The 19,518-nt window shown below is 34.9% G+C and overlaps 1 protein-coding gene across 3 annotated transcripts in view; it reads right to left on the bottom strand.

Moving 5' to 3' along the window:
* Positions 1-19,518, bottom strand: part of LOC150090018 (pleckstrin homology domain-containing family G member 4B-like) — a 1,014,666-nt gene that overhangs the window by 52,055 nt on the left and 943,093 nt on the right. For all 3 annotated transcript variants that reach the window (XM_090389713.1, XM_090389714.1, XM_090389715.1), the window contains 3 exons: positions 16,484-17,208; positions 11,325-11,516; positions 9,417-9,492 (listed from right to left, as the gene is read on the bottom strand). In XM_090389713.1, the coding sequence (XP_090245839.1) occupies positions 9,417-9,492; positions 11,325-11,516; positions 16,484-17,208 (993 nt within the window). The remainder of the gene's footprint in view (positions 1-9,416; positions 9,493-11,324; positions 11,517-16,483; positions 17,209-19,518) is intronic.

Genomic DNA, 19,518 nt, shown 5'->3' with positions numbered 1-19,518 from the left:
GTTAATTTTTCCCTACTACAGTTCATTATGACATTTAATCACATACAGATCAATTTGAAGTTTATGTTAAGAATTAAAAGTGAGATATACCAATACTTGTATCTTATGATTAGTTTTAACTATAAAACTAAATTTTATAATTATAGTAGAGCATCAGTTATCTGGAATAATTAATGCCAGACCTCTTCCGGATAGCCAAATTTTCTGGATAATTTTTTCCGGTAAGATTAAATATATTTAATAATTCTTAATAAATTAAATAAATCATAAGGTAAGATTAAATAAATTTAATCTTACCTTATGATTAAATTAAATAAGATTAAATAATAAAAAAAAAATTATAAACTAATCTTGGAAAACAGAAACATTCATCCAGGCATTTTTATGATTTTTATACAAAACAGGAAAATTAGAAAGATTTTTAAATGCTCTTGGTTTTTTCAACTTACCGATAATTATTATTATTATTATTATTAATATCCATATGATGCAAGGAAGCCTGAGGCTTATGCTGCACCAGGAAAAAAAAAAGAAAGTTCCCTAGTAACCCTGAGCATGGACGATCTGTGCATCGCAGTGGCATTCGCATGCATAGCAATTATAGCAATTGTAACTTGCTCTTTTCTCATCTTAAAACTTGGTGCAGGCATTTCTCTTTTAGCGGCTAGGATTTTTCTCGGTAATGCTTTCCATAATAAGCCCATCTCCATCTCATCAACATTATAAACGTTTTCTTTCTCATAATTTACTATAACGAAACAAACTTACTTTCAAAGGACACCACTGCCAATTCATCTACAGAAAGTTTCTCACTTTGAATATCTAGTTCACGTATACCATGTCTCAGTTTAAAGTTTTTCAGCCAACCTGCACTTGCCTTAAAATCTTCATTACCTATTAATTTTCGATTAAAATCTAATGCTTTTTCATACAACTTTGGGCAAGACATTGGTTCACCTAAATTTTGCTTCTGAATAAACCACAAATAAAGTGAACTTTTTTAAGTGGCATTTTCAGGGTTCTACATTGTCTTTTTCCTGCTAGATTCTCCTTCACTATCCATAATTGACACAAATTCTGTTATAGCATTGGAATTTTTCTTCATGTCGTAAATTGTTGAAGTCCCCACATTAAACTCTTTGGAGAGATTTCTTAAATTTTCATCTTTTCTAATTATTAATAATTTCCATTTTTTGTTGCAATGTTAAAACTACGTATTTTCTTTTTGTTCACATTTTTCCGTAAAAAACTGAGAAAAATGATAAATTGCTCAGTTTTGGGCCAATATTATTCTTACCGAATCTGGAGCTAAACTAATCTGAAATTCACTCATGGTTTCTGAGAAAACCCAGTAGTCTCTGTGATATTTTTCTAAAGCACATTTCTGAAGGTCACAATCATAAAATAATAAAAACAATTTGCAGTTTTCAGTTTATTGGGCGTTTTGTTAGTACAATCTGTTATAAACAGGTAGTAAATTCAATCTTTCACTTATTATAATCAAAATTCAATTTGCAAATGTGATCACTATAACTGGAGTTTACTGTACTACCATTAATAAAACAAATATGAAAGATAAGCCTTTCTAATTATTCTGGATAACCGACTTTCTACTGTACCTTTAAGTTATACAGATGTGAAGTGAATATGAAGATATGCAAAGAGAAAGCTCAGTCCTGCACTTATTCTGTGATTATGCCATTAAAAAACAGTAATCAAAATAAAATGTGCATATCCATTTTAAGTTATCCACAAACATTAAGTCATGGATTAACCATAAAGCCTAGTTATCTGGCCTTCTACAAAGAGGAATGCCCGTGTAACTGGCAACTGATTTTTACTAATTAGCATCTAACTCTTCACAAATGTTGTGAAAAATACTGAAAAAAAAAAAAAAAAAGCTGTCTCTGAGAAACTGAAAATTTATTTTGCCATACTCATCACACATTATTATGTTTTGTTATTCAGACTTTATTTGAAATATTGCAATACAAGCAACTTCTTGTGGTGGTGGAACCTTCTTTTCCATTATAGAAAAAAATGTTTTGGTTATTTTCCTTTTTTAGTACAGGAAGTCCCCAAACTTGTACAGATTGGATTGTTCCAAAAGTTCATTTATAAGCTGGTTGTTTGGAACTATGCATTTTTAATGTAAAATAGTAGAAACAGTATGTTGGAATAATTAAAATTAATGAAGCCAAAAAAAAAAAAAAAAAATTCAATTAAATAAGAAATATGCATAGAAAACTACAGCATTTTCTATTTTCCATGAATATGACATAGGAAGTTAAAAAGTCATGGGATTTTTTGCTATTTATTCAAGAGCAAGGTTAGCAACTCACTGGATAATCAGGATGGTGAACATAGTGCTTCTTGGTCTCACTGTTCAAATAGCATTAGGCTGACATAAATCATTCGTTGGAAACTAAAATAACTTAGAAACACAACAATCAAGCAATCAATATACAACCTGATGATCAAACAGTAAATGAATGAAACACATCAGTAACTTTATTAACAGTCTGTTTAAAGATTACTACAGTATACTAAAAATGTTTGGTTAAGTATTTACTGTGGGAGATATTTTCAAAAGCTGCTAAGTAGTCATTTTATAACTTAAAAAACATTTGTTTGTGTTATTGTTTTATTACAAATTAGTAATGTGTTTAATGTAATTAGAAGAATTTTTTAAAAATTCTACTTAAACTTAAAAAACATATTTGTTTGTGTCATCATTTTACTAACAATTAGTAATGTGTTTATTATTTGTGCTTATCTGACAAAGTAGGTGAAATTATCCTTAATTGGCCTTAGAAATTACTCAAAAATGAGTAAAAGTGAGAAAGAAAGAATGCTGCCTTCATTGCTCATTGTCCTGATACAAGAACAGTATAAAAACTATTTAATATTCTTTAATATAATTCTGTAACATATGTTATATAACAGTATGTACTACTGTTATATAACCTGAGATTAATGCACCATTATTATTGTGCTTGCATATCTTTCAGTTTATGGTGATATTTTTAATTTAAATTTAAGCTGAAATTATGCCTTTGATTAGAGAAGTAAAGCAAAGAGCTCAAAATAGTGAGACTGCTTTGGCTTTGGGAGAGCACACTACTTACTGTATGTTTTGAGAAGCCATTTGTGGCAGGACATGATATGGCCAAAGTGAATGGCTTTTGTGTGCTTTCCATGCAAAGAATGCAAGGAGATTAAGGGCAACTTCAGCTCTAATAATTGAATATGAGGGACCCATCAACCATTTATGTGGTCAGCTCAATGTCTGAGCCTACACTGATGCATCACTCAACACAGTAGAATCCACAACAGATAGTGATGATCCCACAGGAAGCAGCTATTGTCAGGGAAACAAGAAATATATTGAGCAAAAAAAGGATAAATGGAATAGAACCAGGGTATATCTACCAAGTTAATGAGATCACAGAACAGTTATTATTTTTTAAGATCATAAAAGGTGATGTTGAACATTGGTAATACGTTAGAATGTCGGTTATCCAGAATAATTTGAAAGGCTGATCTTTCTTCTTTTCTTTTTTTTATTAACAGTACTACGGTAAGCTCCAGTTATAGCGATCACGTTTGCAAATTGAATTTTGATTATAATATGCGAAAGATCGAGTTTACTACCTGTTCATAACAGATTGTACAAACAAAAAACCCAATAAACCGAAAACTGCAAATTTTTTTTTTTTAGTTTTATGGTTGTGACCTCTAGAATTCTACGTGACCTTCAGAAATGTTCTTTAGAAAAATATCACAGAGACTACTGCGTTTTCTTGGAAACCATGAATGAATTTCAGATTAGTTTAGATCCAGATTTGGTAAGAATAATATTGGCCTGAAACTGTGCAATTTATTATTTTTCTCAGTTTTTTATGGTAAAATGTGAACAAAAAGAAAACATGTAGTTTTAACATTGCAATGAAAACAGCAATTATTAATAGAATTAGAAAAGGTGAAAATTTAGGAAATCTCTTCAAAGAGTTTAATGTGGGGACTGCAAAAATTTACGACATCAAGAAAAATTCTAATGCTATAACAGAATTTGTGTAGATTATGGATAGTGAAGGAGGATCTAGCAGGAAAAAGCCAATGTCAAAACCTGAAAATGCTGCTTTAGACAGTGCACTTACTTTATTTTTTTGTTTTCTTCAGAGCGAAGTTTAGGTGAACCAGTGTTTGGCCCAATGTTGTGTGAAAAAGCATTGGATTTTAATTATAAATTAAGAGGTAATGAAGATTTTAAGGCAAGCTCAGGTCTGGCTGGAATTCCAAGACCCCAACCCACATGATATCAGCATAAATATACGCAGTGACTGTATCATGGGGCAGGCGAAGCCATTGCTTGACCAATGATGTCACTTGGGAATCTAGAGCATTAAGTCTAGAAGCTCTTACTCTCCCCAGGACCAGACTATGATATAGCAGAGGTATTAAATAGGTCCTGAGAATGAAAAGCCTCTGCTGGCATTTCAAAGGAGCTGTTTTAAGTTTCCCCAACAGGTCAACCAAGGAGGCACTGGCCATCACCCTACCTGATGGAGTGAACTCCACACCAAGGTACTGCCATGTAGATGTTATATTGCCAGCTGGAAGGCAATGGTCACTGACAAAGAAGCTACGGTCAACCACCTTCAGCCTTTTGTCTTTACCGGAAGGAACCAGGGACAAAGTCCAGGACTCAGAGATATTCACCTGAAGTCTTCTCTTCCTGAAAAACTGAGCCACACAATCTAATAAAAACTCTGAAGTCTGGGGGATGTTGATGTTGCTAGGACGAGATCATCATTAACCTTCACAGAGCCAAGATCGAAACCAATGTAGGATGAGAGATCCTTAATCAGCATATCTAACACTAGATTAAACAATAATGGGGACAAAGGGTCTCCCTGCCGCACATCGTTCTGAGGTTTGATGACCTGGCATTCACCCATAAATCTCATCCTAGAGATTGTTGGGTTGTGATTCAGAATGACCTGAAGCTGGGGACCTCGAAGTCTTCTCTTTCTTATGTAGTTTCGGACAGAGATTCTGAAGCCCAAAAGGGGTTGGGGTCCCCGACTAGAAGAAATAGCATGCACCACTTTCTCTAGGCATTGCCTGTCCAGCCCACATCATAAGGAGGTAGTGTACTCTGCACTTGTGGCCGATGTTAGTAGCCACTTCATGGGCTACTGACATCGGCGAAGGAATTACAAGGAATTTTTCTCAGCATTGTCTCTGCTTGTTAACAGGAGAGACTCTTTTTACAGGGTTAGAATACATATAAATAGAAGAGTTGTGAGAATATTTGATGAAGCTATCAAGGTACTATCATTTGGGTCAGAAAACTGCTAGTCTGGGGAGGATACACAGAGCTAATGGTTTAACGGCAGCTACAAGCAGAGGTGAAATTTATTTTTGCACTAGTTTAAAGGAATTACAAGGCCTGCTGGCAGCCTCATGACACAAGCAAACATGTTAGAGTTACTAAGAGGAAAAACAGGTTTACATGCTTGTAAACCTGTTTTTCCTACTTGCTTGTAATGCAGGGAGTATAATAAAAAGAAATTTGATGAATCTGAATTGAGATAAATATGGTGAATACAGTGTGCACGGACAGGGCAGATAGGAAAGGGGAGATTGTGCTCTTGATTAAGAAGCACATAGAATCTAAGGAAGTGCACTCAATTGGCATGAATAGCCAGTGCAATGTTGACACATGCTCTGGAAAAATGCATAGGAGTATCTCATAAGCCAAATGATTGTGATGAACAGAGTGGACCAGTAAATCAGAATGTCTTATAATAGGAAATTTTAACTTTCCAGATATTGACTGGAACTGGTGTGTTGTATAGTAGCAGAACTTTTCTGGATTTAGTGACAGAGAAATTACACCAACATCTTAGAGAAGCAACAAGAGAAAGCAGTATTCTTGATCCTACTATCAGCAGTGACTCTTCAAGCATTAAGAATCTCCACTAGATAGCAGCAAACATAGTGTATTGATGAGATTTACATAAAGTAATTAGTGTCAAGGGTAAAAGGAAGAGATTTTGCTTTCGTAAAGATGACTACAATAGTTTTAGACAGTTTTTAAAATTCCTTTTGTTGCAGGTGTGGAACCACCTAATAATGTTACCAAATTGAATTCTAAATGGGAAGCTTTCGGAGAAGTAATTGTGGAAGCCATTAGACTTTTCATACCAACTAAGAGATATTGTTCAAAGTTTACACCTAAATGGATATCAGATGAACTGATGATTAGTGGCAGAGGAGAAAATCAGAATTCTTTGCTTATGATAGTGATCTTACTGACTGCCTGTTGATATTGATAAATTGAATAAATATTTTTACATCTGCATCTGTGCATGAAAAAAATTTTAAGGATGGAGATACCAGAACAGAACTATACAAGATATAACTAGAAGCATAATGATTTTGTGATAACTGAGAAGAAAGCAGATGAGAAGTTGTTAAAGTCAAAGGTAAATAAGGCACCTGGGGCTGATGGAATCTATCCAATTATATTAGCAGCAAGAGGTAAGAAAATCTTTGGCCATAATTAAGAGCATCTTCGGGATCAGGGTGGTCACTGCAGATTGCAGATGTGCAAATATCACTCCTATTCAAAGGGGAGAGGGTCGAGGGTAAAGTGGGTAATTACAGATTTGTAAGTTTGACTTCTGTTCCAGGGAAAATAATGGAGTCAGTGATTAAAGACAAAATGGAGGAATCACCTTGATAGGAATGCAGTTATACAAAAAAAAGTCACCAGATGGATTTGTTATGAGAAGATCTTGTCTGATAAATCAGATTAGCTACTATTATGCTGTAACAAAAGAACTATATGCAAAAAAATAACTTAACATCATACAGTTAGATTTCAGTCAAGCTTTTGATATTGTTCCAAAAGGAAAGACTGATGTACAAATTGGAGCAGCATTGCATTATGAGCAAGTTACTGTTGTGGATAAAGGGATAGTTGAATGGCAGAGGACTGAGATTGGTTATTAATGGGCACTGCTCTTCTTAGACTAATGTTATTAGTGGAGTCTCTCAAGGTTCAGTGCTGGGTGACATTGTTTTTTCAATATTTATTAACAATATTGATGAAGGAATAACAAGTTTAATGTTTAAGTTTTCTGATGATACATTGTTGGCAGGGTGATTAATGATAGGAATCAGGGTATGCTACTGACTAAACCTAAAAATATTAGGCAGATCAGCTGAGAAGTGGTGTTTGAAGTTTTAACACTGATAATTCAGTAATCCCAGAATAACATACCAATTGGTTGGTACCATGCCTCAAACTAGAACAAAAAAAGACTTAGGGATAATTGTAGAATCCAATATTAAGTTCTCTGAGCAGTGTAGACAGGATGTTAAAAACAGCTCGTGGTGTTCAATCAATGAAGAGGAATTTTTTTCCAGCAGGGACAAGGTGATTATCCCATTGTATAAAGCAACTGTTAGGCTACACCTTGAGTACTGCATACAGGTCTGAAGCCTCATTTTAGGAAGAATGTTGACCTTTTGGTATGGGTACAGAGAAGATCGACAAGATTAGTTAGGCGTACAAAACATTACTCTTGCCAAGAAATATTTCAAGATTCATTAGGGATACAAAATGTTACTCTTGCCAAGAAAGAGCTCTGCAAATTGCAGTACCTGGCTTGACACTAGGCATCTGAAAGGAGACCTACTGAAGTGTTTAAGAATTTACATGGATTGAGCAAATTAAGTAAGGATGGCACAGGTAAAGGGATATAAATTTAAATTAAAAAAGGTGCATACAGGATTTGGCTGAAAGCAGATATGTGTGCAAAGGTGCTTTTAGCCAAAGAGTAACTGATTTTTGGAAGAACCTTCCATCTGGTGTGTAGAAATTGGTAGTTTGAATAAATTTAAGGAAGGATTAGACAAATTATTGGAAGGTTGGCTGATGCCATATTAGCTTGCTTCATTGCATCATTTACCAAATGGCAAATGATGCAATAGATCTAGCAAAAAGCAAATTGGTTAGTCATACAAATACAGTAAACCCCCGCTATTTGCGGTATCTGTATTCACGGTCGCTGATTTAATATAAAATGAAACCTAAAAAAAAATGCGGATTTTAAAGCACTGTGAACATTTTCTGCCATAAAAAAAAATATGGGTGTGGCTAAAATCATCTTTCCCAGTCAAAACAGCGCTCAGTGGGTGGGGGGAGAGGGGTGACAAAATCGCGAGCGTGGATGTTTCTCGCTAATCCTCGTTCAGTATGTGCTATGCGCTTGTCATGGAATGTTTCGTCGTTTGCTTTTAATTTATATGCTTATAAATTGAATAAATTTATAAATTTATCAATTTATAAATTGATATGCTTACAAAAGTGAAAAATTTACCGTTTTGTAGTGTGTTAGTGAAAACAGACTTTTTTGAGTGTGTTAACGGAAGAAAGTGACTTTATTGTGGGCAAGTTCTTTTCTAACCCCTACAAATAACAAGGGAATTGTGAAAATATCAAAGAAGGTGATGACATTAGTGAGTAAAATTTAGTTATTAGACAAAATTTCTAATGGTGAAAGTGTCTCGTCATTCGCAAAACATTATAAAATCAATAAGTCAACGGTACTATCAATCAAGAAATTGGAAGAAAAAATCTGCCGTAGCGTCCATGAAAACACGCTAATTGCTTCAAAAATTTGCTCTGTAACTCGTGATGTTAAATTAGAAAAAATGAAAAAGGCTTTAAATCTGTGGATAGAAGACCGAACTCAAAATAAAATTCTGTTAAGTTCACTCATCATTTGTGAAAAGGCAAAACACCTTTATCGACACTTTAGCGAAACTGGTGATAGCACTGGCGGGATAAGTTTTTTAGCTATAGCAAAGGCGCTGGATTGAAAGATTTGTTTGAAATTTCTAATAAATATTACATTTAATATTAAATTGTTTCTTATTTTCATTTCGATTCCTTATGCTTGCATTTCACTATGTACCGTCTGTGTACATAGTCATATTATGAAGGTACATATAATACATACATAGACAAAATTTTAGACTAGTTTTTCTTATATATTTCATACTTTGGAACGGAACCCCTTTATTACTGTGGGAGTCATAACTCAGTATTCACGTTTTCGGTATTTGCAGCATTTCTAAGGAACGTAAGGAACAATTATTACTGTAATTTAATAATCACTTGTAATGACCAACCATTTTTCAAAGGTAATTCTTGCATTTGTTTATCCTTTTGCCATAGAGGTACAGATAGTTTGCATGTGGTTAAAATGTTTCATTGTTTTATTAGCATATCTGTTTTACAAGGTAAAACAGGGAAAAAAATGGTTATTCCAATAGATATACTAATTCACAGCAGTATCTTCACAGTTTCACTATACAAAAGAAGGTACATAACTTACCTCAATTATGTATTCCAATGATTTCACATAATCCCTCTCTGTCTGAACCATTTCCTTTGTTATCAACATGAGTGTCCTGTTCAGACAGAAAATAGTTCAATTCATACTGAAATACTTAATTTTGTATATCATAAACATAAAATGTGAATAATTAAGCACATTAAAAATATTAATTATAGAGAAATGTGTATATAATGAAAATTATGAAACGGAAAAAAAAACCTTTCCCCCCCCCCCCTTGTTGAGCAAATAACAGACATATTCTGTTTTACTTTTCAGCTGCTCCTCTAGTGCATTATGAACAAAAACTTGACCAAATAGTTAAGTTTTTGTTCATAATACACTAGAAGCAAATGAATAGCTGCTTTGGAAAGATAACTACATTTGAAAGATCAGTCAAACTATGAGAGAAAAATGAAAAGGCATTATAGACTAAATTACACTATTATCGAGAGTGACATGCTAGTGATGTTGTATATCTATTTCAGTTTTCTTTTAAAGAGAAGATATCAAATGACATTACAGGCTGATAATAATAAGCCATGACCCACTCATGTCTATTTATTCTATATTCCTAAAATTACCTTGGCATTATGGTGACAATTTGTGCTTGATCATACTTAACTGTAATTGTTGCAAATAATATGATATTTTTAACTATATTAATTTATTTCTCTATTTGATTTTTTATTTTATATTTGAACTTAATAAAAAAAAAAGGAAATAAAATCCCCATTTTTCACATATCTGTAATACCATAAAGTGGTGTCAGCAAACTGTCCTGGTGACTGATTATACAGTTGATCAATTGTCCTACTGACCACTTCCCACTGGCTACTTGTCTGCCAACCATCTGATTAGGTCTGAAGTACTTTATTTCCCAATATAATTATAACTCTCATCCTTTACTAAACCATGGTTTTCTAAAAAAAATATGATATAGCTGTTCAAGATAAGAATAAAAAATATCACAATTAGCTACTGGGTAGCAACTAACTAGCAATTGTAGTCTAGGGAGATGCCACTCATATCTGGGAACAGAGAGACTGCTTGAAACAGGATTTAATAGAAAGCAAAAAAAAAAAAGAAGGAAGTCTCCTAATTCCCTATTCAGATGTTTCATAATTTTTCCAGTTCATGTATATTAGTATTAGGTATATATTGCAAAGACAGCAGGATTTTGCTGCAGTCGCTGAAAAATAAATAAATACTACTAATAATAATAATAATAAAATTAATAAATAATAAATATATAAAAAACATTAAAACCTACTTCCTCAAGCAGGTAACCAGCCAGCTTGAGGAAGTAGGTTCTGAATATCCCCAAGCTGTCAACCTCAACTACCCATGTAGGTAACTTATTCCAGTAAGGAACAACTTGCTGACTAAAAGAAAATCTGATCTAAATCTCTTTCCCTGTAATTTAAATTTTTGGCCTAGTTCTGGAAGCATTTATAAGAGTGAAAATTTCACCTTCATTCATTTTACTAACCCCACTCAATCAAGTTCTTTCTATGATGCATGGTTGCCAACTCTGTAGTTCATACATTCAGTCTTTCTTTATACTGGTGCCCTTTTGCAGACCTTACCAAGTGAGTAACCCTTTCAAGAAGGCTCTCTTTTTTTTTGTGCATTCAATGTTCAATATATCAACAACAGGACATGGGCTTATCTTTCTGCCCTATCTACACTGCTCAGAGAACTTTGTGTCTGACCATATTGTATAATATGGTCAGACACAAAGATTGATTAATAGTTAACAATATTAAGTAAGAGAAGTTTTAGTTTTCCCCACATCAAAGTTTTACATTTTGATCTGCATTATTGAAAGCAAATACTAAATTTAAAATACAAGAATCACTATTAAAACTTGAATATTTTCTTAAGAAAATAATAGTATTTCCTTACTTTTTGGCCTTGGCTGATTCTTCACTGTGTGATAATTCACTAACTACTGATTCCGGTAGGTCGAGAGTAGAAGCTCTTGTTAATAAGTGGCTGTTCACAGGAACAGGACCACGAATTGGATCTGAACGTGTGTGGGTAACTGGCATTTTGGAATTGCACTCTAAATCAGCAAGGTCATCTGTTTCTGGAATACTGAAAAAGTATAAATGATTTATTATATTACAAAAGATTTTATTTATTTATAATTATATATATATATATCTGTTGAATAGAATAACAAGAAAGTGGAAACAAGGAGGCAGAAAGATGGAAAAAAAGAGGAAGTAGTCTAGTGCAGTCAAAGGCCGTAAATGGTAAACCTATGTAGAGCATGCACAATAAAGTGAAAAAAAAAAAAAAAAAAAGATGGAGACAGGAAATAAAGAGTAAAAGGCATAAACATGTTTATGCTTTTAACCCTTTATCTTGGCATTATGGTAACAATTTACGCTTGATCATACTTAACCGTAATTGTTGCAAATAGTATATGTTACACTGCATTAATTTATAGTATCATAAAAATGATGACACATGTTGCTATTTACTTGCAATCCTAGCTTGACCACCTGAGGAGATTGTTTGTTTGGTTTTTAGGAGCATTAGCAACTAAGGCCATATTGCTCCGGGAATATGCGGTGGTCATTCCCTTGACCTTTCCGCATCCTCCGTATTTGGTGGTGACGGGCTCGAACCCCGGTCTAATCAAGAAGCATGTGCTACCCACTGCTGCTCCTTCCCACCTGGCTACGGAGATGCCCCACCTGAGGAGAGGCAGGTGTTATAAATTGTGTGGCAACATCCTTATTTTGTCCATTTTGTTATACATTTATATGTTTTTATTATACATTTTTTTGTTACCTTCTATCCCCCTTCTATCACTCTCTATTTCCTTCATTTTTTTTGTTCACTTTATATATACAGATAACTCTGCTCCTATATCTGCAGACTGCCACATATGCAAACTATGTTTTATGTGCTGTCTAAAATCCATGAATAACTTACTTATCCACCAGTTCTGCTTGCATATTTGCACATTCTGCATTCCAAAATAGCCTTTCTACTTTCTTTATGAGTAACATTTTTTTGAAATTTCCAGTAAGACTAAGAAATTTCCAGTAAGAACACAATAAAAACAAACTTAAAAAAAAAACATTAGGAGAAAATTCCATTATATTTGCTCATTTCATCAAGAAAAATCTCTCGCACATGGCCAAATTCATTGATGCAGCTACAAATAGTAAAGGCTGTATGGTTATATTTATTATATTTCAATACAGGCACTGAAGTAATTTGAAAATTGCATGCGTTTCTGTCTTGTAGACACTTTGGTTTTTCCAAAGACAAACTTTTAGCCATGAAGGCTTAGGCTTGCAATCATAGTAGAGACAGCAGGATATAAGAATAAATTGTTATCCTTGAGTCCAAAGTAGAAGGTCTTGTTAATAAGTGGCTGTTCACAGGAACAAGACCATGAATTAGATCTCAGTGTGTGTGTGCATGTGGGTAATTGCCATTTTGGAATTGCACTCTAAGCCTGCAAGTTCATCTGTTTCTGGAATGCTGAAAATCTATAAACCATTTATTATATTACAAAAGATTTTATTCATATATACATACACGTTACCCTGCTCCTACATATATTAAATAATGTGTGTTAAGTGCCAAAGTAACTAAGGCCATGAGGTTTCAATATATATTGTCTGTAAATTGCATGTATTCTATGGTCGATTTTCCTGTTTTCTGGATGAAAAATACAGTTTTTGGGAGGAAAAAGCATACCCCTGCCTGAGATGACTAACTCAACCATGCTGTGAAAATGGCTCATAAAAATTATTAGTGTCATTGGTGACATCTGAACTCAAGTCTTTTCTCCATCAGTGTGGGGAGAGTGATGATTTTTTTTGAAAACCCCCCAAACACAAAAGGTATTATAATCTACAGTACTTAGTACCATATGTGGGTTGAGAAGACATAAGAAGATACTTGTTGATATTAGGCTTGAATTTCTGTAGACTGTAATTTTCAGGAAATACATGTGAAGGAAGAGTGTTCCAGAAAGCTGAAGTTGAAGGAATAAATGCGGAAGAAGAAAAATTGGGTTCTGTGGGTTTGAAGTTGGACAGTAAATGGGAGAGAACTTTGTAAGAGGCAGGTCATTAATTAAACTGGTTACCCTCTTTTTAATGGGGGTCTAGGTGCCTAAGAGAGATTTTGGGAGCACCATCCTAGGTGTGGGAACAACATTCCATGGTAGAGCAGATTTTAGATTTGTACAGAGTAGAGTTTAGAAGAAAAGTAACATCAAGAATGAAAGAGAAAACCCAGTTTTATAGATGCTGAGGAAACAATATTTTTGATGTGCTTATGCCAAGAGCCAAGATTAGAAGTCGGGCTGATCCTTAATAGATTTATGAGATCTTGTATAGAAAGCTGAGTGCCATCGAAAATAACCATACGAGCTGTAGACTCCTATTTGTGAAATATATATGACAGGGACTATCTAGCAGCTTGCCTACGAACAGTTTTAGAGCTGTACCATCAAAGTATGAGAAAAATTGGATCTCACCAGTACACTCATCATAACCTCAAAAGCCATCAATCATACTGCATGATGGAACTGCATTTTGGAACTTGCACATGGGGTTATACCCAGGATTACTAACAGTCCCATCAGTGTGAAGGTGCAAGCAGAAGATTTAGTTGTCACAGAAGGATTGGACTTCACCAAAATTCGTTCCACTTGAATCACAAGTGTCACCTAAATATTAGTGTTCTAGATTCCCAGGTAGTAAGCCCTAGCTTTTCAGATCTGAGAGAATGTCTACGACAAAGTACATGGGCCCTACATCTGCACTGCAGATTTGCACATATGCAAACTATGTTTTATCTGCTGTTGGTGCAAAATTCACGCATGATTTTTTCCCTTCCAGATGACTGGGTTTTTCATCTTACTAAACAGACAAACCAAATACAGAATACTGAGGTCTCATACTATTAGCAGCCTTGTAACTTATTCTTAGAAACCCATTGACCTAAGTTCATTTAATAAAATTAACCTAACTCAGTGGTTTTCAATCTGCCTTCCATAAAACCTTGGGGGTTCTGCAAAAAGATTTTCATGGATTCAAAAAGCGTTCCATAACTTTTTCATTATTTTGTTTAATGAAAACCCCAAACATGAATTGTATTAGATAGTAATTTTTGGGAAATACATGTGAAGCAAGGATGTTTCAAAGAAATGAGTAGAAGAGAAAAAATTAGTTCTATGAGTCTGATGTTGGACAGTGAGTGGATGTTGACTAACTGAGGTATGTTACAGAACTGGTTTGGAAGAGAGCAGTGGAATTACAAATATCAATTAAAAAGAACAATGCCCATGGAAGTAGCTACAGAAAGAGCTTTTAGTTTGGTTTGGTTTTTATGGCATGTGGAAAACGAAGCTATAGAAAGGGCTGTAACAAAAACTCAATGTCTGTGATAAAGAGAGTGGAGAAATTTTGTAAGAGACAGATCATGTCATTAATTCAACTGACTGCCCTTTTTTGAACAGTCTAGGAGCTTGTGAGAAGTTCTGAGTGCATCACTCAAATGTAGAAACAATATCTTATGGTAGAGCAGAGACCTGTACAAAGCCAGTAGCTGCTTAGAAAAAAGCAACACTGAGAGTGAAAGAGAAACTCAGTTTTCTTGATACAGAGAAAAAAAAATGCTTGTACCTATGAAAAGAGAGATTATAAGTCATTGAAATTCCTGATGGTGATAAATGAAATCATAAAGAGATTGTTGTGTAATCGAAGATGAGCACGAAGGAAGTAGACTTTTTTGCAGAAAATAAGACAAGACTGAATTTTAGAAGGACTGAAGCTGACTAAGTTTTTCCTCACCACTAGAGAATTACTTGGAGATTGGCATTTAATGAATCGGCAGTGGGTATTCAAGAAGTTGAAGCTGTTTGTGCAGGGAAAGGTTACTCAAACTGGAAGGTGGAATGTAATGTGCTACCATCAGAAAAACTATGAATAGTATTCAGGTTTACAGTCAGTGGAAGGCCATTAATAAACGTAACATGAGGAAAAACAGTGGGAGAAAGCAGTGAACTTGGGAGAAGCCTTAGAAATGCAAAGAACAACTGCTTGAGTTTCACTGAACTTTTCCATTGAATTTTCCAAATAGGAGTAACATAAGCCAATTATGGAATCCATTTGGCAATCACTGATCATATGGAACACTGAGATAGTTTTAAGAGTGGGCAGTTAATGGATTTTTCTGTTACTCTGGAAAGAGAAGTTCAGTGGAACAAAAATTGGGAAGGTGAGATTTGTTACCCTTTTAATTAGTGTGTGTGGAAAAAGGTTTCACGACCAAAAAAGGTTAAAAGGAGCTGACCTAACTGACAAGACAGGTGAGATTATATTACATTAAGATTATTAAAGCTATAAATTATTTAAGGGCAATGGCCTCATCCTATGAGGTAGAATGACTAACATGTAGGTTAGTGCAAAAGCATTGTTTTAACGTAGCCATCTACCAAAGTAGTTAAATTAATTAATTAAATTGGCATCGTTTTGGTTACATCTCACATTGTGAATGCCTTCACAATGAGTTGCGATGGTATTGTACTACCTCGAATAAATAACACTTCACCAGTGGAGAAGACTACTGTTATTTATTGTTGGCTTCTCAAGAAGAGAAGCCAACAAGCTTTGAAACGGTGCCATCTGTGTGGTGGTATCCGCTGAGAATAAATAACAGTAGTCTTCTCCACAGGTGAAGTGTTATTTATTCAAGGTAATACCATTGCAACTCGTTGTGAAGGCATTCACAATATGAGATATAACCAACACGATGCCAATTTAATTTATTAATTTAACTTACTTTGGTAGATGGCTACGTTAAAATTATGCTTTTGCACTAACCTACATGTCAGATTATGAAAGCTTTAAGTACATTTAGAATAATGAAACTGTAATGCTTCTATACTATTTCAGTGCCTGTGTCCAATTATTAAGTTTAAATGAATTAGCAAAACATGAAACTAATATTTTAAAATTTATAAACTACAATTTCAACTAGATTATATACACAAAATTTTTCACCAACTAATGATTAACTCTTAATACCTGGATATACTTTCACTACTACTGTCAGGGAGAGGATGTAGTTTATCAGAGCGTAACCTTTCATTCTGTTCCCTAACTTCAGCTGTAGCTTTTTCCAAAGCTTCCTCACATAACTGCCATGTCTTACGCCTAGTATATATTTTCACTGGCTTCTGTGGGTTACCATTCTGAATTACATTATTTGTTCTTCCTTCTTTCAAGCCACCAAGAACAGACTTGCCACTTGTAGATGATATGGATGAATGGCCATCTGCGCTATGGTGTCCTGTTCTTGATTCAAGCATTGTCCTTGAAATAGAAGTAACTGGGCCTTGTGAAGTTAGATCATCTGTAATAAGGCCATGATTTAAAAACTGTTCTTCTTTTTCTTGAATGTAACTATCAAGATTACCAGTTTCTTTCAACCCTGAATAATAATTAGTTGGAAATGATGTATAGGAACCAACAGGAGAGCCATATGCTTGAAAAGTTGGCGTGGCGATGGATCTCCGTCTTTGATAAGGAACAGCTTCTGGAATGGGATAAGGAGTACTGGAGCACTGGGGTACCCATAAATTGTTTGGCTGTGAGTTAGAACGAGCTGTGCGATGTGGAGGTGTTATATCTTCACCACACCAAGACAACTGGCGCAGTGACTCTGACTCAAGCTGCTGTTTTGATTTTAATAAAGTTGCTTGTCGAGCTTGAATTAAATCGATCGTTTCAAGGCAACGAGCTTGGGCAATCTATAACAAGAAATGCAATTTTTAACATCTGATGTGCAACAGAATATAAATTGAAATAAAAATTAACAATAATTCCTAAGCATACCGCATAGGTAGATGCATTTACTGCATGGTGACTGTGTAGTATAATCTAGAAATTTCTGTTGTACACTGAATACAAACTTCATTAGGTACACCTTTCCTTTTCGTGAAATGGAGTTCTCCCTCAGAAACAGCACCATACATTCATACCATGTAATAAAAGTAGGTCAGTAGATATGTAGTACACATATGTAGGCAATTCAGTGCGAGAATGAATGGGCAATACAAAAGATTTAAGTGACTTTGAACGTGCCCCATGGTAGTTGGCACCAGATGCACTAGTACAAAAATCTCAGAAACTGCGACCCTGTTGAGACAACAGAACTCACTGCTACAGTGGTAACCAAAGAGGCGTTTCAGAACACGCTATATGTTGTCACAGATGGAGCATTGCAGGCGAAGACCAAACAGGATTTTATTCCTATAAGCAAAAAACAAGAGCATGATTACAGGAGGTTCAGGAGTTCTGAACTTAACACTGGAGTGGAATATGAGGAAAAATATTGCCTGCTTTAATGAATCCTGGTTCCTGCTGATGGACCATCCAACAATGCAGGCTGGTAGTGGTGCCAGTGTTATGGAATGGGGAGAACTTTTGTTGTGTACATTCGGCCTTTTAATACCAGTGGAGTAACATCTAGACACCACGGGTTATCTGGAAATTGTTTCTGACAAGGTGCATCCTCTCATGGGTGTGTTGCATCCATCTAATAATGGGTTCTTCCAACAGGATAATACACAACATCAATAGGCCAGAATTGCACAGAACTGGTTGTAGAAACGTGAGGTGAAGGCAGCCTACTGTGATAAGCTGCATTTGCCCCAGACGCTATATCTCAATCCAGGTGAGTACCTGTGGGATGAGGTGGAACAAGCTCTTTGGAGTAAATAACTGCAACCATCCAATTTGCAACAACTGTGGAAAGCAGTTGAGTCAACATGGACCAGAATCCTGTGGTATGCTTTTGACACCTCACTGAATACATGCAACGATGAATCCAGGCTGTTCTGATGGCTAAAGGACAGGGCACCTATTTGCTATTATGTGGGTGTACCTATTAAAGTGGCCACTTAGTGTACATTATTCAGCATATTAATCATGAGCACAAATTACTATGGACAATAACTAAAAAATAAACTCAAAACTAACAGGTGAGAAGCTCATCATGTAATCATATTATTCCACAGTTTGTGGTTGAATATGTAGCATATGCATGAATTTTAAGACAGTCTAAGCCTGTATAATTATTTAATTATCTAAAAGTTACAACTACTACCAATGATATGACATGGAGAATAATTTCCTCAGGAAGGGCTAAATTTATTTGATAATGATTTCTCCCTTAATTAAGTTAAAAATAAAAAATAATTATACTATAAACTATGTTATTTATACATGAAGAGAAAATGCAATACTTGTTTATTTTATACTATTACTATTACCTAGCAAAGTGAATTGCACACTACTGGCATTTTATTACTCTGATTTTATCATAGACTATTTAATAAAATATTAAATAGCCTGTGATAAAATAATAATTAATATGTGATTTGTGAGACATTACATGCATCCACCCATCAGATCTATAAGGGTGCTCTTACCTAGAGAGACTTCAAATTCTGCAAATTGCAGTGTTTGGATACCAGATACCTGCAGGGTAATCTGATTAAGGTGTTTAAGGCCTTGAATGGATTGAGTAAGCTGAATGTATATATAAAGTGCTTTAGCATCATAATACACAGCCATTTCTAAATAAACAGAAATTTTTTTAAGGCGGCATCGTTTTAGGTTATATCTCATATTGTGAATACCTTCACAACGAGTTGCCATGATATTGCACTACTTCGAATAAGTAGCGCTTCACCTAAGGAGAAGACTAATGTTACTTATTGTTATTTGGTTTTTTTTTTTAGGAGCATTAGCAACTAAGGCCATATTGCTCCGGGAATATGCGGTGGTCATTCCCTGACCTTTCCGCATCCTCGGTATTTGGTGGTGACGGGCTCGAACCCCGGTCTAATCAAGAAGCGTGTGCTATGCACTGCTGCTCCTTCCCACCTGGCTACGGAGGTGCCTAATGTTACTTATTCTCAGATAGGTACCACTTAGGTGAAGTGTCTTCACCTAAGTGGTACCTATCCTAAGTCTTCACCTAAGTCTTCTCCTTAGGTGAAGTGTTACTTATTCGAAGTAGTGCAATATCATGGCAACTCGTTGTGAAGGTATTC

The sequence above is a fragment of the Mastigoproctus giganteus genome, chromosome 2, assembly GCF_048544385.1.
Source record: "Mastigoproctus giganteus isolate SK-2022 chromosome 2, ASM4854438v1, whole genome shotgun sequence".
NCBI classification, from domain to species: Eukaryota; Metazoa; Arthropoda; class Arachnida; order Uropygi; family Thelyphonidae; genus Mastigoproctus; species Mastigoproctus giganteus.
The sequence above is the reverse complement of the archived record's forward strand: the minus strand, read 5'-3'. Positions and strand labels throughout refer to the sequence as shown.